We start from the raw sequence: 23,676 nt of genomic DNA on the forward strand, positions 1-23,676 counted from the left end.
CACAATGAACTAGAGGTCGACCAATATGGGTTTTTCTCTGGCCGATGCCGATATTTAGAAATCATGGTGGCCGATAGCCGATATATGATGCCGATTGTTTTGGGCCGATATGTTAGGCCGTTTTTTTTTTACTTATTTATTTTTTTCCTTTTTTATTATTTTTTTTTTTTTAATCCCCCTTGATCTAACACACCTTTCCCACTGGGGTGTTTTTCAGGCGCTTTTGGGCTAAAAATAGCGCCTGTAAAGTGCCTGCAAAATGGCTCCCCTGCAGTCTGTGTGAAAGACAGAGTGCTTTCACACTGAGGCGATGCGCTGGCAGGATCTTAAAAAAAAAAGTCCTGCAAGCAGCACGTTTGGAGTGGTGTATACCGCTCCTCCACCACTCCTGCCCATTGATATGAATGGGCACCACTGCCGAAGCGCATGCAATGCGATTTGGCAGCAGTGCTTCATGGGCGGATTTAACCTCTTCCTTGGCCGCTAGCTGGGTAATATGTGCCCCACTAGCAGGCAAATAGCACCGCTAAAATTATGGTAAAGAGCCGCTAAAACTTGCGTTTTACCATCAACGCCTGCCCGCTCCAGTGTGAAAGCCTTCATAAGTGATACAGAAAATTTCTTACATTTAAACATTTATTAAACAAAACAAACCTCCAATCAGTTTACTTGTATGTACGATTTAGATTTAAAAAAAAAAAAAAAAAAAAAACCTATATATTAAATAAAAACAGGTAGTCAAAACTTTTGGACGAAAAAAAAAAAATGGGCTAACTTTACTGTTTTTATTTTAATTTTTTAAATAGTGTATTTTTTTCCCCAAAAAATGCATTTGAAAGACCTCTGTGCAAATGCCGTGTTACATAAAATATTGCAACAACCGCTATTTTATTCCCTAGGATCTCTGCTAAAAATATATATATAATTTTTGGGGGGTCTAAGTGATTTTCTGGCAGAAAATACAGGATTTTTACTTGTAAGCAACAAGTGTCAGAAAAGATTTAGTCTTTAAATGGTTAAACTGAGAACTTCTACACACTGAGTTCAATTCATTCATTCAAGTGTAAACATTGTATCTTTCTGTTCTTTTCTTGGCAGCCTGCCCAGAGAGGAGGAAGACGTTTCTATGGCAACTTACAATGACTTCTATTACAGAAGTCATTTCAAAGTCCCGCTGTAGTTCTAAATCGGCTTTTTATCAGCACAATCGGCTGATGCCCATTATTTAAAAAACGGCAAATATCGGTCGACCTCTACAATGAACAACACACACACACACACACACACACACACACACACACACACACACACACCTGAAATAATCACACTAAATATATTTCAGTCCTAAAGCTAAACTCCACCCGCACAGCAAGATACATTTGGTAGGATTTACCAGCTTACAAACTTTGTAATGTAATTATCCAAACTTCTGATTATACACTGAAACCTCCCTATAGACTACACTGCAGCTGACCAATACAGTCAGATCTAGGACCTGCCTCACACTTTGATTGGATAACGAAAGTGTAGCAGCATACTAATGAGATTGTCACACCACTTGGTCCTCTTTGGAGTGGTGGGCAGAATCAAAACACATTGGCTCACACTGTTCCTTCATTATAAAAGAAGAAGATACCCAGCAGGATGTAAAATATTCTTCACCAATACATAATATAGGAGAAATCAACAAAATATACAGAGCGGCCGACAGCAGATCAGTTTCGGTAGCTTTGTAAATTTGCACACATGAAGGACTATGACCATTTTATGAAAACTACCACACATTACAAAATGAGGAAATCCCAATAAAATACAGAAAATAGTGACCTACCTTGTGAATGTATAGCTCTCCGGGTTTGGTAGTTTCGATGTTACCACCGGCCTCTGATGCCAAATCTACCACAACTGAACCTTCCTTCATGGATTCAATCATGTCAGTCTTCAACAATATGGGAGCCCTTTTCCCTGTGAGTGAAGTAGAGCAAAAATTACAAAATCTCCAAAAAGCACCAGAGAGAGCCTTTAACCGTTTGCCGACCAGCCACAGAAGTTATGCTTTGGCACTTGGCAGGTTGGCTCGGCTACGCAAATCACTGTAGGTGTATGTTGGGCTTCTACGTGGCTTTCTGTGGGCGTGTGCTGATTGGCAGGCGGGGGAGCGGATCAGTGGGTCCAGCGGACTCAATGTCCACTGGCCGCCTGCGATCGTTACCCATAGACACAAAACGGGGATCTGCCAAACGTAAACAAGGCAGATCTAAGTTCTGTTGGGGGATGACAGATCCTGTGATCCTTTTTGCTAAGCAGAAAGACAGATCTGTGTGTTGTTGCAGGCAGCCCACCCCCCCATACGTTAGCCCCTAATGTTAACCCCTTCCCTGCCAGTGCCATTAGTACAATGTCAGTGCATATTTTTAGCACTGATCACTGTAATGTCACTGGTTCCCAAAAGTGTCAAAAATGTCAGTTGTAGGATCTGTCCGCTGCAATGTCGCAGTCCCGCTAATATATCTATAGCATATAACTTCTGCACAAATCAAATCGATATACACTTATTGGTGGGGTATTTTTTACCAAAAATATGTAGCAGAATACCAATTGGCCTAAACTGATGAAGAAATTCGATTTTTTACATTTTTTTTATTGGGTATGTTTTATAGCAGAAAATATAAAAAAAAAATAATAATTTTCTCCCAAAATTGACTTTTTTATAGCGCAAAAAATAAACTGCAGAGGTGATCAAATACCACCAAAAGAAAACTATTTGTGGGGGGGAAAAAAAACGACATCAACTTTGGGTAGAGCGTCGCACAACCGCGCAATTGTCAGCTAACGTAATGCAGTGCTATTGCCAAAAATGGCCTGGTCATTAATTAAGGGGTAAATCCTTCCAGGGGTGAAGTGGATAATCACTTCACTACCGGGCACTTTCACCCGCTTCCTTCTCAGGCCAATTTTCAACTTTCAATGATGTCACACTTTGAATGACACTTAGTCAGTCATGCAACACTGTACCCATATGAAAATGTTATTTATTTTTTATTTTTTTTTGAAGACAGATAGAGCTTTCTTTTGGTGGTATTTATTCAGCACTGGGGTTTTTTTTTTTTTTTTGCTCAACAAAAAAAATAAGACTGAACATTTAGAGAAAAAAAAAAAAAAAATTTAAAATCTCTACAAATGTCCCCTGTCACACTTGCCATGTATCGGCTCTCCTCACGCTGTGACAGCACGTGAGTAAAGGAATGCTGATAACCTGCAAGTTTGTTTACATGTGATCAGCTGCGATTGGATACACAGCTGAGAACAGACCAGATCTTCAGTAACTTGGAGCGTTTGGAGATCCTATGTAGCAAAGAGCCTCCCAGCAAAAGGCAGAATGCCTAACTCCGGGTAGACCAGCTGATATAAAAAGTTAAGTTTTGTTATTTTGAAGTAATAGCCATTTGTCTGTCTGTCAGTGGAAGAGTTAGTCCCCCATATTTGGTGTCAGTGGAAGGAATTGTGCCCCAAAGGGCCAGATAAAGGCAAGCAAAGGGCCACATCCGGCCCGCAGGCCAGTTTGGATACCCTTGCTTTAAGAAATGTCCTTACAGTTCCTACAAGGAAATGTGTCTTCTCACCCAATCTAAGGCATATTGTACACAAGTGAAAGAAATACTGTGTAGCCATGAAGCATTTTTTTTTCTAACATAGGATAATGCACACAGATGCGTAAAGATCTGAAATGCAGAGAGCAAAAAAAAAAAAAAAGTGTTATTGAGTGCAGTAACCACTAAAAGCTTGAAGAGGAAATAATAATTACACGTTCGCACTTTTATGAGTGTATATGCCAAGTACATGACTTGCATTTTGATTGCATTTCTTGCCAGAAAGGCCCTGTGTATAAATATCTAGAGGTGAACCAAGTGGAAATTTTAACGTCGAACTCAAAAATGCAGGATGCACTTGTCCGAAAACCGATTTATTTTTTAAAATATATATTTTTACAAATAATTGGATTTGACTTTTTAATATCTATATATTATATTATAATATATATATATATATATATATATATATATATATATATATATATATTATTATGAATTTAAATTAATATACATTTATTATCAGACGTTAGCGGCGCATTTAGCGCAAGAAAAGTTCAAGAAAAATGCATCCCTTTAAATTCTATGCATGTCTTCACACTGGTCAGTTGCGATTCCATTGTGGGGTTAAAAATAGGGCTACAACTAATGATTATTTTCATAATCGATTAGTTGGCCGATTGTTTCGATTAATCGATTAATAGGTTAATAACATTTAAAAAAAAAAAAAAAAAAAAAAAAAAGTGGGTCAAATTGAAGTTCATTTTCAACCACAGTGATGGGAAAATTTGGAAATAATAGAAAACTTCTTAGTCAAAGGAATTTTCAGACAGTGTATGTGGTTTTCGTTCAGAAATTACATTCATTTTAAAAACAGAATGTTAAAAACAAGTGAAAATTTCAAACAAAATTCTTTCATTCAGCGAATGTACAAAGATTATTCGTCTGACTATTCTCATCTGAAAATTAATCTGTGAGACCAGCATAAGGCTCAGTACAGACCTATGCAGTTTGCTTTTGATCTGTTTCTGTAGTGCTTTTTGCTGTACATTTTGATTGTTGCGCACGTGATTTTACAATGACAATTTATATTTTTGCATTTTTTTGGGCAGATTAAAAAACACAAATTGCTGCAAAAATGCATTTCATGCTTTTCTGCAGCTTCTCCATTGAAGTATATTGAACCAATAAAGAACCATTTTGCGTTAAAAGTCCCTGACCCTTTCAGATGTGAACGTGTCCCATAGGAAACCATGTAAATGAACTGTAGTGCATTTCTGCAAAAAGCACCAAAAAACACAGATGTGAACCAGGTCTAAGACATTTACTAATATAATGGGGTTAAAAAAACTAAAATTAGCCCTTTATAGTAGAAAAAAAAAGCAGATAATCACAACTGTAAGGGGTTAATTTTTTACTGTAGAACAGTGAGTGATATTTACAGTAGCGATTATTTGCTCTTTTTGTACTATAAAGGGCTCATTTTATGTTTAACCCCATTATGTTACTGGCCGATTAACTGATTATGAAAATAGTAATCGATTAATTTCATAATCGATTAGTTGTCAATTAATTGATTAGTTGTTTCAACCCTAGTTAAATCTTGCTTGCTGCATTTTTGGTCAGTAAAAAAAATTGCACCAAAAATGCACTGAAAACACAGCAAGAACGCATCAATAAAACGCAACCGCGTTACGTTTTTGAGTGATATGATGCATGAAAAACCCACCATAATCACAGTAAAATCAGGACCATTACCGGCACCTTTTTCTCTACCTGCAAAAAGCCAGCCACTTCCGAAATTTCGATGCATTTTTATAAATATCATTAAATTACTGTGTGTCAATCTGCAAGAGGCCTTACACCAGAATAACGTTAGGCAGGTCGAACACGGCTGCACTGAGGTTTGGCCGCAGCACAGGTGTACACTTGGTTTTCTCATGGTTAACCCACATTCTCATAGACTGTCTATCAGGTTGTGTGTTTCTGGTGCATTTTCTGAAAGCGAACCAAAAGTCCTGCATGCAAAATGCGCCAAAAACAGGCACCCCAATTAGAAAGTCTATGGGAAACCACAGGTTAATCACATGAGAACTGTGGGTACATTTGCACTGTGGCCAAACTGCAGCACAGCAGCCTGATAACTGGCCTTAGCCAATGAGTGGTCACATCAGGGACAAATTATTTATAATCAATGGTGACTATTTCCCTCAATCTAGAGGCCCAGATAGGTTTAATAAAGCAAGTGTTTGGAGGAGCAGGAGGAAAACATAGCTTGTAATGCATAAAATTCTTTATTTTACTGCCAGGCTAATTACCAGGAATGAGAGCTGTAGTAACGATGATGTCCACATCTTGACACTGCTTTGCAAACAGCTTCATCTCAGCTTCGATAAACTCCTTGGACATTTCCTTGGCGTACCCTCCTTGTCCCTCTCCGGACTCCTTTAGGTCAACTTCTAAGGGCTCAGCACCAATAGACTTGAACTGCTCCAAAGCTGCAGCCCTGCATTATACAGAGAAGATTAACATCTGCAAGGTGCTACTTATCAATTTAGATTATATGGGCGCTCAACCTGTGGCCCACCAGCTGTTGCTGTCCCATCATGCCTCTGCAATTGGGAAACATGCTTGAAACGGTCAGCCTTGTGTGAGCAATGGTTCATGGGACTTGTAGTTCTACAACTGGAGGGCCACAGGTTGAGCACCCATGGTTTAGGAGGTTTATCTGTGACACCTACAGCACTTTATCGTAGCATAGGAAATCTGCCACTCCAAAAAAAAAAAAAAAAAATGTATAAAAAGAGAATACAAGGCTTACATGGATCAGGGCAGAATCTACACAGAGGATACAAAAGTTACGTGGGTCAGACAGACACAAAAACACTAGTAGTAGCCATCTTAACCATTTAAGGAACGAACCTCTTTTTGAGATTTGTTGTTTACAAGTTAAAAACAGTTTTTTTTGCTAGAAAATTACCTAGAACCCCCAAACATTCTACAATTATTTCCTAACACCCTAAAGAATAAAATGGAGGTCTTTACAATACTTTCTGTCACACCATATTTGTGCAGAGGTCTAACAAGCACACTTTTGGGGAAAAAAAATAGATTTTTTGAATTCTAAAATAAGACAACAGTAAAGTTAGCACAATTTTTTTTTTTATATTGTTAAAGATAATGTTACGCCAAGTAAACTGATACCCAACATGCTTGCAACATGCATGCTTCCCTAAGGGAAGGGCTCATTGATGCCACTGCATTGCCAGATTTTAATCCCATTCTTGTATTTGCCTGTAATATGCGAGTACCCATTTATGCTTTTAATGTTAATAAAAGTTTTAAACGGTATTTCACTATGAGGCTGTATTTTCTTTTTGGCCAATAATATACGTGAAAGAATCTATGTCCTCAGTCACCCCAAAAGGTGGATAGCCATTTCATCTATTTTTGGGTCATCTCTCTGTCTACTCTGGTATCCATGAGAAGTTACAAGTTTGCCAGCTGTTTTTTCGTGTGGCTTTACATCAATAAACTTGTGTGACTCACTAGGTATATACCTAACTGGGTCCATAACATCTGGTAAGCCTCCTCTCAAGTGGTGGTGGATTTCTGCAAAGCATTCACTGAAGTCACTATAACTTCTCATTTGTCACCATATTGTTTCACTTATGGACTCTTAAAGAGGAAGTAAACCCTGATGAGTTTACTTCCTCTTTCATTCCCTGCAAAGGCAAAACATAATGGACTACTATGCATCGCATAGTAGCCCATTATGTGTCACTTACCTGACACAGGAGCCAGCGAAGTCACCGCTGTCCCCTGTAGTCCGGCGCATCCATCTTCTCGGTGCGTCTCGCTGCTCCGCCGCTGTCATTCGGCGAAGCCGCAATGACGTCACTCCCCCGCATGCACACGGGAGCAGACATGTGCAGCATCTTCGTAGTTGACGATGCGGCGCTCCGTGCGCCTATGCACCGTAGAAAGCAGTGCCTGTCTTTGGGCAAATATCTCCTAAACCGTGTAGGTTTAGGAGATTTTTCTTGGCCCTACAGGTAAGCCTTAATCTAGGCTTACCTGTAGGTCAAAGTGTGTTGTAAGGGTTTACAACCACTTTAACACGTTCACTTTGGTGGATATGCGTATATAAAAAAAAATGATGTTTTTTTGTATATTTGGATATAGTGTTGTCTAAAACATAGAATCATTAAATAGTGTTAATTTATGCTGAGTTTTTTATCACTATTAAAGTTGATTGTATTTTATTATATATTTTTTACACTGGTAAAAGATTATGTAGATATTGTCATATACATAATCTAAGCGCTGCACCTTTTTTTATTATTTCACCATTTTGTTTGTTGCAGTAAGTCTGCGGTGCTAGCAGCTATTATTTATTTGTTGTTTGTGGATGGCGCGTTTTTTTTCACACTTTATATACACAGGGACAGATGTGTCACAGATCCAAAAGACCTGCAGCACATTGGTGCATGTGTGAAATCTCACCGCCTCCATACCTCTCTCACGACCACGTAAAAACAAATCATAATCCGATTAAGAAATGGCAATACCTGGTGTCGAATCCTCGGACGATGGCCCCCATTGATTTTGCAGATCCTGCAGCTGCCAGACCAGCGACACCACCTCCAATGATTAATACCTACACAGAAAAGAAGATCACCAAGTCCAAGAGATCACAATGTGAAGTATTCAAATCATTCAGAAATACAGCTTCCAAAACTGCTAACAAACATTAAAAATAACATTTTATCGAAGGAATTAAGAAACAGACAACATAAGCGCTGCTCACATCTGAGGTTTGTAGAATGTAACCAACAATAGGCAGCCTACCCAAGAAGATGGCCTTTACAGCCTTAAACACCAAAATAACTGCATTTAGTGAAAGCCGGGTATCTATCAGTATAAGAAGGACCTCCTCATAAACAGCCCCTGTGTTCTTTATTACAGGGTCCAGTGATGACTTTCTAATAAGGCTCAGAACTGCCTTTGTGCTATTTGCCATCCTCTGCAATTTCACTAGTGATACTAAACTCACAACAGTAAAACCAGGGTTAGTCCTCTGCATTGTGTAAAAAGGCTGTTTGATTCTATCTTCTCTAACCCTCCCGTTCCTCCACTGTCCCCAAAACGATCTCCTGATAGAACAGAGCATTGGGGACAAGCTGCACATGCTCTGTTTGATGTGTATTGCCAGAGAGTTTTTGTTTTTTTTCTAGCGAGAGTGCATGTGATCAGCACAGGGCCAATCACCACTGTCCAGACAGAGGGTCAGGGTTCCTGCATCCTGGTAGGACAGGCAGTGTAGAATGAAAACTCCTCCTACAAGCTTTAACCAGGCACTGATAGAAGTCACAAGACTGCTCTAACTGCTGATAAGAAAAAGGTATTTAGCTGTTTATATTTACTAAAATAATTGAATTTCAATGTTCTGTGTACTGTGTGGGACCAGATAGTGAATGCAGGGTCCTGGGTTTAGGAACACTAAGAACCGGTTCACATATGTGAGCCCACAGTCTGGTGTGTTCCTGTTCACCGGTTCAGGTGTGAATCAGGTCTGAATTTTTGCCTGAATTTACACCTGAACCGGACCCAAAGACGCACAGGACCCTTTTGGAATGCGGACCGCAGCCGTCCCAGACCTGTGTGAATCGACTCCATTGTGAGACGGGCACATGCGCATGTCATGTGAATTGACAGGTAAACCCGCATCCAATTCACACATATGTGGACCCAGCCTAAGATGCTGAAGTCTTCATTAAGATATCGGTTTTATGTACTGGAGCATTTGCATGAGTACAAGTATTCATGAAATTGCTTAGTATAGGTACCAATACCAGATTATTATTATTTTTATTTTTTTAAATCAGTGATTATTGACTTTAACCAGTTGCCGACCGCCGCACGCCGATGTACGTCGGTACAATGGCACGGGCAGGCATAAGGACATACATGTACGTCCCTTGCCTCCCGCGGGTCGGGGGCCCGATCGGGCCCCCGCCCGGTGCCTGCGGCGGTCGGTATTCGTACGGGAGCGATCCCGGACGAGGGGACGGCCATTCATTCATGGCCACCCCCTCGCGATCGCTCCCGACGAATAGAAATCCCCGGTGACATCACTTCCTCTCCTGTAATGTAAACACAGGAGAGGAAGTGATGTATTCTCTCCTCCGTGTCGGTATTTTTCGTTCCGACACGGAGGAGAGCGGATCAGTAAGTTGCACCAACACTCACACACACAGTAGAACATGCCAGGCACACTCACACCCCCCCTTTACCCCCCGATCACCCCCCCAATTACCCCTGCCCCCCAGTCACAGTGACACCAATGTCATTTTTTTTTTTTTTTTTTTTTTTTTTTTGCATTGGTGTCATTTGTGACTGTAATAACTGTTAGGGCAGTTAGAGTTAGCCCCCTTTAGTTCTAATGTACCCCCCTAACCCCCCCAATAAAGGTTTAACCCCGTGATCACCCCCCGTCGCCAGTGTCACTAAGGCTGGGTTCACATTGCAGCGGTTTATGAGAACGAATGTGATTCGCACCGCACTGCAGTGCAAATCACATCCGATCTCTGTGCGATTCGAGTTCAGCCATTCGCCGCACCCGCCGCACCCGCCGCACCCGCCGCACCCGCCGCAAATTCGCACGGGACCCTTTTTTTGGCCCGCAGCAGAATCGGATCGCATGGGTGTTCACACCATGCGATCCGAGTTTGCAGATCGCACTGCGATATGCGAACTGATCTGGGGGTGTCAGTAACATTTCACTGACACTCCCAGCAGTTCGCATAGGGCAGTGTGAACTGCCGCCGGGAGGCATGCGATGCGGGAACCCGCCGCGGATTCGCAGGGTTTCCGCATCGCTCCAGTGTGAACCCAGCCTAATAAGCGATCATTTTTCTGATCGCCGTATTAGTGTCACAGGTGACGCTAGTTAGGCAGGTAGGTATTTAGGTTCGCCGCAGCTTTTTATAGCGCCAGGGACCCCCATATACTACCGCATAAAGCCCCCTGATTGCCCCCTAGTTAACCCTTTCACCAGTGATCACCATATAACTGTTACAGGTGACGCTGGTTGGTTAGTTATTTTTTTATAGTTTCAGGGCACCCGCCATTTATTACCTAATAAAGGTTTAACCCCCTGATCACCCGGCGGGTGTCATTTGTGACTAATAACTGTTAGGGCAGTTAGGGTTAGCCCCCTTTAGTTCTAAGGTACCCCCCTAACCCCCCCAATAAAGGTTTAACCCCGTGATCACCCCCCGTCGCCAGTGTCACTAAGGCTGGGTTCACATTGCAGCGGTTTATGAGAACGGATGTGATTCGCACCGCACTGCAGTGCAAATCACATCCGATCTCTGTGCGATTCGAGTTCAGCCATTCGCCGCACCCGCCGCACCCGCCGCAAATTCGCACGGGACCCTTTTTTTGGCCCGCAGCAGAATCGGATCGCATGGGTGTTCACACCATGCGATCCGAGTTTGCAGATCGCACTGCGATATGTGAACTGATCTGGGGGTGTCAGTAACATTTCACTGACACTCCCAGCAGTTCGCATAGGGCAGTGTGAACTGCCGCCGGGAGGCATGCGATGCGGGAACCCGCCGCGCATTCGTGGCGTTCCCGCATCGCTCCAGTGTGAACCCAGCCTAATAAGCGATCGTTTTTCTGATCGCCGTATTAGTGTCACAGGTGACGCTAGTTAGGCAGGTAGGTATTTAGGTTCGCTGCAGCTTTTTATAGCGCCAGGGACCCCCATATACTACCGCATAAAGCCCCCTAATTGCCCCCTAGTTAACCCTTTCACCAGTGATCACCATATAACTGTTACAGGTGACGCTGGTTGGTTAGTTATTTTTTTATAGTTTCAGGGCACCCGCCATTTATTACCTAGTCTCACTAGTGTACCCCTAAATTTAGGGGTGTCTACTTTCCAAAATGGGGTCATTTGGGGGGGGTTTGTGCCATCTTGGCATTTTATGGCCTTCAAAACTGTAACGCCCTTAGAAAGCCTGAAGGCGGTGCTTGGTTTTCGGGGCCCCGTACGCGGCTAGGCTCCCAAAAAGTCCCACATATGTGGTATCCCCATACTCAGGAGAAGCAGCAGAATTTATTTTGGGGTGTCATTTCACATATGCCCATGGCATGCGTGAGCAATATATCATTTAGTGACAACTTTGTGAAAAAAAAAAAAAAAAAAAAGTTTGTAATTTTCCCGCAACTTGTGGCAAAATATAAAATATTCCATGGACTCAACATGCCTCTCAGCAAATAGCTTGGGGTGTCTACTTTCTAAAATGGGGTCATTTGTGGGGGTTTTGTGCCATCTTGGCATTTTATGGCCTTCAAAACTGTAATAGGTAGTGAGGAGTGAAATCAAAAAATTACGCCCTTAGAAAGCCTGAAGGCGGTGCTTGGGTTTCGGGGCCCCGTACACGGCTAGGCTCCCAAAAAGTCCCACATATGTGGTATCCCCATACTCAGGAGAAGCAGCAGAATTTATTTTGGGGTGTCATTTCACATACGCCCATAGCATGTGTGAGCAATATATCATTTAGTGACAACTTTGTGTAAAAAAAAAAAAAAAATTTTTTTTTTTTCATTATTCAATCGCTTGAGGCAAAAAAATAAAATATTCAATGGGCTCAACATGCCTCTTATCAATTTCCTTAGGGGGTCTACTTTCCAAAATGGGGTCATTTGGGGGGGTTTTGTACTGCCCTGCCATTTTAGCACCTCAAGAAATGAGATAGGCAGTCGTAAACTAAAAGCTGCGTAAATTCCAGAAAACGTACCTTAGTTTGTAGATGTGACAACTTTTGCGCAAACCAATAAATATACAATTATTGACTTTTTTTTTACCAAAGACATGTGGCTGAATACATTTTGGCCTAAATGTATGACTAAAATTGAGTTTATTGGATTTTTCTAATAACAAAAAGTAGAAAATATCATTTTTTTTCAAAATTTGCGGTCTTTTTACGTTTATATCGCAAAAAATAAAAATCGCAGAGGCAATCAAATACCATCAAAAGAAAGCTCTATTTGTGGGAAGAAAAGGACGCAAATTTTGTTTGGGTACAACATTGCATGACCGCGCAATTACCAGTTAAAGCAGCGCAGTGCCAAAGTGTAAAAAGACCTCTGGTCATTTACCAGCAAAATGGTCCGGTCTGAAAGTGGTTAAAGTGGAGGGCCAGTTATAAAAAAAAAAAAAGTCAGCAGCTGCAAACACTGCAGCTGCTGACTTAATAAACACACTCACCTGTCCAGGGCGCCCGCGATGTCGGCAGCCCGAGGCCGACCCGTCCCTCGGCTCTCTGGTCCCGGCGCCGCCATCCCTTGTAAGGGAAACAGGCAGCGGAGCCTTATGGCTTCACTGCCCGTTTCCTACTGCGCATGCGCGAGTCCCGCAGCTACTGCGCATGCGCGAGTCCCGCAGCGCTTTCTGAATGGGACGCGCTGTGTTCTGGAACACACAGTTCCCAGAACACAGCGCGACTCATTACCCAGAAGACGCCGCGACGAAGACAGAAGACAGAAGATCTCCACGGAGGAGGAAGAGGAAGATTAGGAGAAAGTGCCTAGCAACAGGCATTTCTGGTAAGTAAAAAAAAAATTTTTTTTCATTTTTTTTTTTTAGATTTTTTGTAATTTTTAACATTTTTTTGTTTTTCAGGGTGGCCCTCCCCTTTAAGGTTGACCTCCCAGCCTCAAATCCTTGCCCAAGTAAGGTGTCCTTAAGCCTCCTCCAGCAGCCCCCCAGGACACTGATATCACATATCCCAGAAGTCTGCATGCTTCCACACAGAAGATGAAGGAGAAGAACCCAACACTATGAGAACCTGGAAGAGAAAGCCGACTACAGATAACATACAAGAAGAGGCAGTTTGGCACAAAAAGACCAGTTTCACAGAGGCTTCAGCTTGTATATAAGCAGTGTGAACAGCGAGCTTTGTTGACGTCGCCACCATCTTAACTGCCCATTTCCTACTGCACATGTGCAAGTCGCGCGGCACTTTGTGAATGGCCCCGTTGATTTTTGGGACACACACAGGTCCCAGAAGACAAATGGGGCAGCTCGCCGAAGAGGAGGAAGTGAAAGGAACAGCGTCGCGGAAGAGGCAGATTAGGAAGACTGCCTAGCAACAGGGGTTTCTGGTAAGTAAAACATTTTTTTTCACATTTTTTAAAGTATTTTTTTAAGAATATTAATGTCATTTTTTATTTTAGGGTGGACCTCCGCTTTAAGCAAACTGCTAGCAGGCTTCAGAGTTTCTTAAAACTTGTGAAAAGCCTGCTAGCAGGCCTAAAGTGGCAATCATTAGGATCTGTGTTCAACATTTATTAACTGGATTTGAACGGTACTTTAAACGCTTCAAAAAAATAAATAAAAAACTTGCTGAAAGCTCTGCAAATGCTTTGTCAAAGCTTGCTGTCCACACTGCCCTCATATAGGGGAAGGGGGCCTATGCATTGCAGAACACTGGGGGGAATAAAAGGACAATGCGGGATTCACTGGGTTTGCGGGTAGGTCTTTCCTGGATAAAAAAAAACATCAAAAAGTTAATGGCATATTGTGAATAAACCTAATGGGAATGGGTAAAGTTTCCTCTTTTACCAAATGAAATGAAAGCCAAGCTCAGGGCTACAACCATTACAAGCCAGGTTAACCCTTACGTGTTTTTCACCACAAAACCTGTGCAGTAGGTGCCTCTAGTCCTCCATCCTATGTGCCCAGCACATTATCGTTTCCAGGTACAAGAAAATAAACATCAGTGAACGCATCTATTGGCTACATTTTCTCCAGAATACCACACACACAAAGTACCAGATACTTTACAGACAGGCCGACACAGAGGATGTTTGTTTTCACACAGAGCGTAACACAACAGAAATTCCCCTTCCTAATTCACCGTGTCCCAGGTGTGCATTACTATGCATGAGAAATCTCACTACATACAATGCAAGCCCATGCTTCCACAAGAGCTGCTGCCTGAACAGAAATGTCTGTATAGGTCTTACTTTCCACTACCCACAACCCTAGTCAGGCTGTTATTCGTCTCATTGGGGTTGATTTACTAAAATTAGAGTGAGAGTGCAGAGTCTGGTGCAACTCCTCATAGAAACCAATCAGTTCCCATGCTTTTTTTTTTTTTGTCAAAGTTTAATTGAAGCTGATTGGCTACCATTCACAGCTTCACCAGGTTTTGCACTCTCTAGTTTCAGTAAATCAACTCCATTGTGGAGCTGCATAATTCTGAGAAAAATTACAATCGCGATTCTTTTGCTTAGAATGAAGATCACGATTCTCAAAAGATAGACTCTGGGTAGCTGACTGTGGTAATATTCATAATATGGGTGCGGTAGCACTAGCAAGCTGATTCAGACTGTGGTGGGTAATATTCACAATACATATAAGGGACAGTGGTTGCCGTCTTGCCGGTATTTTAAATCCACTCCTCACAGGCTCACATGCCCCCCTTTAATAGCCTGGCTCATCTGCAAGCAAGGTCTGGGGTAGCTATAAAAGGGACAGTGATTTATATTTTAGGTCCACTTAGAGTCCTCACATGCCCCCCTTTAAAAGTGTGTCTGTATATTGTACAGTTAGTGGCACAAGGAAGGAAGGAAGCTAACTCACGTGTTGGAAATCATATCCATGCACTCTCGCACAGTGTGCAGTGCGCACTCAATGCTGTGCTGCAGCTGTGTGCGTTTGTTTCCCGGCCAAGAGACACTGTACTGCCCACGCCCAGGCATTATCGACATCCAGCGGTGCGCCGCATCACGCTCACTGATGACTGACTTCAGTTCCGGTTGCTGATGTCAGTTCCAATATCCACCATTTGCATGCCACGCTGGTTACGCAGAACCGGCGGGGATATACTAAAATCGCGGGTCATCCAGCCTGGAGATCGAGGGGGGGGGGGGGGGCTAGTGAATCGAGATCTTATCTCGATTAATCATGCAGCTCTACTCCATTGTGCTCTATATGCCAAATGCTCCCTTAGCAGATAAAGACCACTGCTCTCACTCAAAGTACAGCAACTGACATGACGCTTTTCGTCATAACTACAGCTCTGCAATCAGATAAGCTTGGTGGGAGATCAAGGGCTGCCAATTGCGGTGCTAAAAGGACAATGTGGCGGATTGCTGAACACTCTCACTCAGAACGCAGCGATCCATAGCCAGTGTCCAGCCTAGCATAGAGTTTTTCTGCTGGGCCAGCATTAAAGCCCAACTCTATCATTTCTCAATCCCTAACCCATCGTGCCTGCTGTTCCTACCTGAGGAAGTCAGTTATACTCACCTGAGTCCCGCCATTCAAGTTTGTCACTGATGCCATTTCCAGGTCCAGCTTCGCATGAAAACCCTTGCCATGCACTCCATTCCCATTCACTTGATGAACTCTAAAGTCAGAAGCCTTTTGTCCCCAAGAGAACCCCTCCACTGGCCATCTAATGGAAATTGTCCCCTCCAGAATGTAAAGAGAGAGGACATATTATACATATTTTTTAAAGTAACTCCATGAGGTAGTTAGATGCCATTTAGTCACAATGGCTTAAGTCTATGTCCCTGGTAGTGGTATAGATCAATCTGCACCATAAGTATTGCTGTATATGTCTATATGTGACTATAACTATATTAATAAATTATACACACACACACACACACACACACACACACACACACACACACACTTCATTGAGAGGAGTACTTTATGGCCATGCCTAGTCCATTTTATTTAATAAGCATTAATGTTTATTAATTTGTTTGTATTTTTTGGGGGGGGGGGGCTTTTTATTTCCTTTCTTTTAGTCGTGTAGTATTTGTGATGTCTAAAGTAATATGTGTGTATATGTTTATATTTTAAAAAATGAAAAGTTTTGTTAAATAAAAAGAAACAGGGAGAGAGTAGCTGATAGGGTGGATCATCATAATGCGATATGGGAGCCCTGGTATCTCCAGAAGGATCCCCATTGATATCTTGGGATTTCTCTCTTCCCACAAGATGGAGCCTTTGAGTCCAGGAGTGATGAGCCCAGCTGGTGGATTCCATCTGTATTTTTTCTTTCATTGATGTGCAGGCTACGTTATTATAAGCAATCAATATGCTATATAGTGCGTTTGATTGTGGTACCTTCGCTATTTCCATTTTAGAACTATGTTATCATCCTTCTCTACACTCTAGATTCTTGTGTGTAATGTAACAATTTATATCTTCTTTCAGTTTTTTATTGGAAGCCTGTATGCTATCCAGCGAAAAGTTAATTTTCTTTTTCTTTTCCATCTTTGTAGTGAAAAATATAAGAATTAAAAAAATTATAAAAAAAAAAAAAAAAAAAAAAAAGGGAGGACAAGGACCTGGCGCTGGATGATAATTCGACTGCAGCTTCACGCCAATTAAACTGGGGGGTTTAGAAAATGCTTTTTTTCCCCAATCCAGTGATCACCTAGTGAGGGTGGGAGTGTTTGAGGGTCACACAAATGACCAATTCTAGTACAAAAGAATAAAAATCCAGAAGTGATGTAATGTGTCATATTTGTATTGTATTTTCGGATGACAACTGTACCGATCAAACGAAAATCGTACCATCTGGGATTATACGAGAAATAAATTTGCGTTTGTCCCTTCGGATAATATTGGATGAACCTTCGTGATTGGCTCTCGAAAGTTCTGTACTAACCATCAGATTATCCTATGACCACGTTGAAAACTGTATTTTTCGTACGAATGTGTACAAGTTTTAAAATGATAACGCTCAACGTTTTAGTCTATGATCCACCTCAAATAGAATTGTATTATTTAGGAACATGTCACAATTGCGCTTTAATTTCAGTGCTGGCAAGCGATCATCTGACTGTGACAAGGATGAGCACACAGAACACGTTCCTCAGTTACCTATTAGTATTGCGGGTCTGCACCTGGTTCATATGTGCACATCTGGTGAACATGTGAAAACATTTAGCCCTATTAGAAGACGTTCTTTCAGATATGTGGAAAGGTATAGTATAGCAAGTCAAACTCCCCATGCACCATACTTTAACCCTATATGCAAACCAAGGAGAGGAACTATCCAAAATGAAGAAGATGGAAATGTGACTTTTTATTTTTACTTTGCTCCAGTTTTGTTTTTCTTTTGTAAATTTTTCATTTTTTCCCCCCATTTTCGGAGGCTGTCAGTGCTGTCATTGTACGAAATAACTTAATCTCCCTACTTTAGGATCGATGGAAGATCTGTGCAAGAGGATGCATCTATCTCCGATTCCAATGTGACAATCAATACACATTAATAAAGAACAACCAATAGATGAGATTTTAAGAAGCATTGGAAGTTTTTTTTTTTTTGAAGGTGCATTTGGGATAAATTATGTGGTCAGTTCCGATGTAGAGTGCTCCAAACGTGCACAGTATGAACCCTGGAAGACCATGTTGGCTTATCTGTGAACATTATTTACTAGTGATCAGGATGGCCAATGCTAAATATACTTTTCTAAAAGTGAAACTCCCTGCATGTCATGCGCCATTGCACCACTAGAGGGGGGCAGTGTACTTCTAACAGCTTTAGGAAAAGCTCTAGCATACAGAATTGTATTGAGCTACATTCACACCATGGCGTTCTGTTTTGCAGGTGGAATAGCTGCAATTCTGCCGTGATTCCGAATCGCTGTAAATCACAGGACACCCTTGCAATCCCCGTTACTTTGGCACCCAAATCATGACTGCAAAACGGAACACCATGATGTGTCTTAGGTCCCTTTCACACTGCTCTTCAGCAAACTCCCTGTAAAAGACATGCATTTTTACTGCAATTTTGCTGTTTTTCAGATGCGTTTCACCTGCGTTTTTAAGCCACCTGCATAAAATGGACATGTAACTCAAAAACGCACCAAAAATGCAAATCTTGGGTGCGTTTTTACTGCAATTTCAACTCATTTCAATGGGAAGATGCTTTTTTGGTGCAGTTTAAAGGGAACATTTTCCTTGCGTTTTTCTTGCATGGTAAAAACGCAGGAAAAAAACGTATCAGTGTGAAAGGGCCCTTAGCAATAACAATACATATACTTATACTAAACTATGTACAAATGTCAAAATAACGAACACTTAAAAAGGAAAAATTCAGTCCTGGGAGCCAAACATTTAAAAAGTATTTTTTGGGGGGTGGGGGGGGGGGTGTTACCCATTCCCTTGTAGCCCACCAAAGATAAAGCCTAAGCAGTCTTCCCTTATCACTGTTCACAACTTGTGTCTGGTGTAATAACGCTTAGATGTTTAATGTCAATAATCCACTCCTATAAAAGAGACCTCTGCCTATTGGGGTGGGGAATGGCATTGGGCATTGGCCTAGCGCAGGAATATGCAATTAGCGGACCTCCAGCTGTTGCAAAACTACAACTCCCATCATGCCTCTGGGTGTCATGCTTGTGGCTGTCAGAGTCTTGCTATGCCTCATGGGACTTGTAGTTCTGCAACAGCTGGAGGTTCGCTAATTGCATATCCCTGGCCTAGCGGAAGATTTATCGGCACAAGGGACACATCCTACTGACTGTAAATTATGTTCTTTGTGGTGATTTTTTTTTGGGGCTGCACTTGGGCTATAACCACTTCCTGACTGGCTCCTGTACATATACTGCGGCACGATCCTGCATGAATCCGCGTGTATGTATGGCGGGTCCTTTAAGAGCTATATTTGATTCGCACACGCACCTGCGATCATCGGTCACCTGTGATCGTGGGCACGAGAGCCCTGTTAGAAAAACACCAGGGGAACACATTTAACCTCTTGATCGCTCCCTAGTGTTAACCCCTTTGCCTTACCAGTGACATTTACACAGTAATCAGTGCCTTTTAAAGCACTGATCACTGTATAAATGTCAATAGTCTGAAAAAAAAAAAAAAAAAGTCTGATCTGTCCACCGCAATTTCACAGTCCCACTGAAAAACGTAGATCGCTGCCATTACTAGCAATTTTTTTTTGTTTACAGCGCAAAAAATAAAAACCACAGAGATGCCACCAAAAGAAAGCTCTATTTGTGAGAAAAGAAAAAAAGGTATCAATTTTGTTTGGGCACAGCGTCGCACAACCACGCAATTGTCAGTTACAGTAATGCAGTGCCGCATCACAAAAAAAAAAAAAAAAAAAAAAAAAAAATGGCCTGGTCATTAAGGGGGCAAATGCTTCCGGGCTGAAGTGGTTTAAATCAAATCCTTGGAAAACGTTTTAGGTTACTATAGACCAGTTTATGATATTCAGTCATAGCTGTTTTTTGAAAAATATTCCTCCCACTCAAGTATCGTTCACCTATATAAATTTGTACAAAACGCTAAAATTATGATTTCTGCACATTGGATATGTTCACAGCCAATATGCATTATTACTGTTATAGAGTGCTAGAATTTAACAACCTGACTGTTCTGTCACGGTAAATAAGGGTTGGCTGTGGCCCATGGATACAATCTACTAGCAGACAGTACCAGCTCTGCTCATGTGCGCACCAGCTGCTGGACTTAAAGAGTAACTCCACTCGGGGCAGCACAGTGGTGTAGTGGTTAGCACTCTCGCCTAGCAGTAAAAAGGTTACTGGTTCGAATCCCAACCACGACCCTATCTGCCTGGAGTTTGCATGTTCTCCCTGTGCCTGCGTGGGTTTCCTCCGGGTATTAATTGGCTTCTGTCCAAAATTGGCCCTAGTATAGTCATGAGAGTTGGGGACTGTGGGCTTGGATTGTGGGCTCCTTGAGGGTAGAGACCAGTGTGAGTGTGTGTGTGTGTGTGTGGCTGTGTAAATTGACAGCACTATATGGGTACCTTAAATAAATAGGGATAATTGTAGACTCACACTCACTCAGGTTGAACTGGATGGACTGGTGTCCTTATTCAACCTATGTAACACTTTTGAAAAACATTCTGGGTGATCTATGTGCACTGCAGGACATAAAAACAAACGTCGGTGCAGGTTCCTTTTGTTATTCTGAAGAAATAGCCATTTTTCTGTATCCATGTTGAGTTAAACTAATGGGAGTTATTTTATAATGATTAATCAGCTGCTGCACCTACAGGGCTCTAATGTGTAGTGTGGCAGGGCCGGCATCCCTTTAGACAAAATTTTCCCAGAAATTTGCATTAAGATACAAGTCAAAATGTTGGGCAAAAAAAAAATCCCTTTAGATTTCTCTCGAAAGGGAAATCAAATCTACAAGGTTTTTTTTTCCCCAAAAAATCTGACTTGCATCTCAATGCAGACCTCTGGGAAAAGCAATAAGCCAATCACACAAGCAGGAGATTACATTTCCGAGGGCATCCTATACACATTCTGTAGACAGAACGCCTCCAGTTTTCCATCTTGCATTGCATTTTACAGAAACGTATGATATACAGTCAGGCAAAGATTACAAAAGTCAACTGAGGTCCAATCAGGAATGTGAGAATGTTGTTATATAATAAATGTCATTAACTAGATAGGACAGGCATTTTATTTCAGTCAAATGGTCAAAAACTGTTTTTTTTTTTTTTTTGTTAATGGGGGTTCAGTGATAAACCCCAGCGTTTGGAAACAGAGATTCAGTAGACATTACAGCAACCTGGCACCGTACATCCTCTTTAGCCCTCCCTGCTATTGCCCGAAAACACAGCTAATGAACCCAAGGCCAGCTGGAACAGAAAAATCAGCTCATGTTACTCGCAGCAGCAGGTGCAGCTTCACATGCTAAATCTGGATCAGAACAAGATCCAGCACACCGTGAAATTCAAAGAGTAAACACGGCTGTATTATGATGGGAAGGACATCACTGCCAAGTTTACTATGGCACGGGTGGTACAATGTCGCCATCTGCTGGCTACTACATTAACAAAACAAGTGTGGACTCTTAAATTCACAAATGGTATAAAAGGGCAGAATGCACAAATTGCTTACTGGAAAAAGTCCCAAACTAATCAAAGACTAACCATGCACATATTTTCTGCTCTCTTCAAAAAAAATTAAAAAAAATTAAAAAAATATATATATATTTTAAATAACTAGCGTAGGTATCTGAAAATGCTATTTGGTGAACTTAAAAAGTCCACCTCTGCAAACTTTTTTAAGAAGGCACCACCCACATTTTTTTGCTCCCCCCATGGAATGACATGAAGGTATGGTCCATGTATCCATACAATGCTACCATGATTCACTTTCGCTTCTGTTTTTTTATTCTATTTTCCACCCCTTTTCCTCCTCAGTCTACATACCGGACTACTTGTCCTCCATGGATAATGCAGGAATCCGGCTACTCATGGTTTACTAGAAAGTTCAGTTCTTCCTTTACTTTAGATCAGTGGAATAAAAGGTGGTGGCTCTGGAGAGGACGGTGTCGGTCTTTTTTGTTTATAGCGCAAAAGAAAAACCACATGGGTGATCAAATACCACCAAAAGAAAGCTCTATTTGTGGGGGAAAAAAGGACATCAATTTTGTTTGGGTACAGCGTTGCACGAACGCGCAATTGTCAGTTAAAGTGACGCAGTGCCGTATTTAACACTATAACACTTTAAAGCTCTATTCACCTATATGCAGCTGAGGTTACAGAGTCGGGTGTTGTTCTGTTCACCGGTTCAGGAGCGATTCATTGGCAAAAATGTTACCTGAAATAGCACCGTAAACGCACAGGACTTTTTTTTTTTTTTTTTTTTTAATACTACACAATGGCTGCCCCGCAGAGTGTCAACCGGCTGCTTTGAGAAGGCTGTCTGTTCATATCTTAAGCAAATCAGATGTTTAAAATGCATCCGATTCACATACATGTGAACAAAGCTTAAAGATTTGCCTTTGATTCTTTAGTCCAGACATTCCCAACTCTGCCCAACTAAGTTTCAATATTGTTTTCCCAGCTAAAGGAATCACAATTTTAGCTGGCCATTCCAGTGATACAAGTATTGATAGTCGACAAGATCACCCTGCTACTTCCAGCTTTCATGTTATTGTATCCTGGGATAGCTTCTGTCTCCCTGGACAGGAAGTGATCATGCAGATTCATTGTCTGAAGTCACGAGATGGAGAATAGATGCAGGAAGCTAAACGGTTGCTTGATAAGGAACTGAGATGTGCCACCTGTGAAAATCACAGGACTGGCTAAGTAGAATTATCGGTATACATTTCTTAGAAATACATACAGTAACTGAACTGTTGGACTAGAGCAGGGCTTCTTGAAAGTGGGTTCCATGGGACCCAAGGGGTACCTCCAGAGGTTGCTGGGGGTTCCTTGAGCAATGAGCAATTTCTGCATCTCAGATAAGTTCCTACTGACACCATTAATCCTTTTAGCTACCTGTAAGGGGATAACGCTTGTCCACAAGGGTAAGGAAAATTCTTCCCACTGACCATCACACTAATGTATCAAGAGTTGTAGTCATTTTTATCAGGGGTTCTCCAAACCTGGAAAGTTATTTCTCTGTGTTGAGAAACGCTGGACCAGCCTTTTTTTCTTCTAGTAATAATGTATTTATACCCTAGCAAACTCAACTTTAAACCACTAAGTTACAATCCATAAAAATAAAATTATAATAATATTTTTAAATTATATATATATATATATATATATATATATATATATATATATATATATATATATATATATATATATATACACACACATATATATACATACACACACACATACATATATATATATATATACATACACACACACATACATATATATATATATATATACACACACAAAAAATTATATATATATATATATATATATATATATATATATATATATATATATTTTTTTTTTTTTTTTTTTTTTTTTTATTACACACACACATTATATAACATTTTTGGAAATATTTTATTATATTACACTGAAGAAATGACACTTTGCTACAATGTAAAGTAGTGAGTGTACAGCTTGTATAACAGTGTAAATTTGTTGTTCCCTCAAAATAACACACAGCCATTAATGTCTAAACCGCTGACAACAAAAGTGAGCACACCCCTAAGTGAAAATGTCCAAATTCAGCACAATTAGCCATTTTCTCTCCCCGATGTCATGTGACTCTCGTTAGTGTTACAAGGTCTCAA

General features: G+C 41.2%; 1 protein-coding gene across 1 annotated transcript in view; it reads right to left on the reverse strand.

The window, feature by feature from the left end:
- NNT (nicotinamide nucleotide transhydrogenase) overlaps positions 1-23,676 on the reverse strand; it is a 189,878-nt gene that overhangs the window by 117,552 nt on the left and 48,650 nt on the right. The window contains exons 6-8 of the mRNA XM_077462775.1: positions 8,162-8,250; positions 5,909-6,096; positions 1,832-1,965 (exon numbers count right to left, since the gene is read on the reverse strand). Of these exons, the coding sequence (XP_077318901.1) occupies positions 1,832-1,965; positions 5,909-6,096; positions 8,162-8,250 (411 nt within the window). The remainder of the gene's footprint in view (positions 1-1,831; positions 1,966-5,908; positions 6,097-8,161; positions 8,251-23,676) is intronic.

This window comes from Lithobates pipiens, unplaced genomic scaffold (assembly GCF_037356315.1).
Source record: "Lithobates pipiens isolate NorthernLeopardFrog02 unplaced genomic scaffold, aLitPip1_a1.2 Scaffold_3, whole genome shotgun sequence".
NCBI classification, from domain to species: Eukaryota; Metazoa; Chordata; class Amphibia; order Anura; family Ranidae; genus Lithobates; species Lithobates pipiens.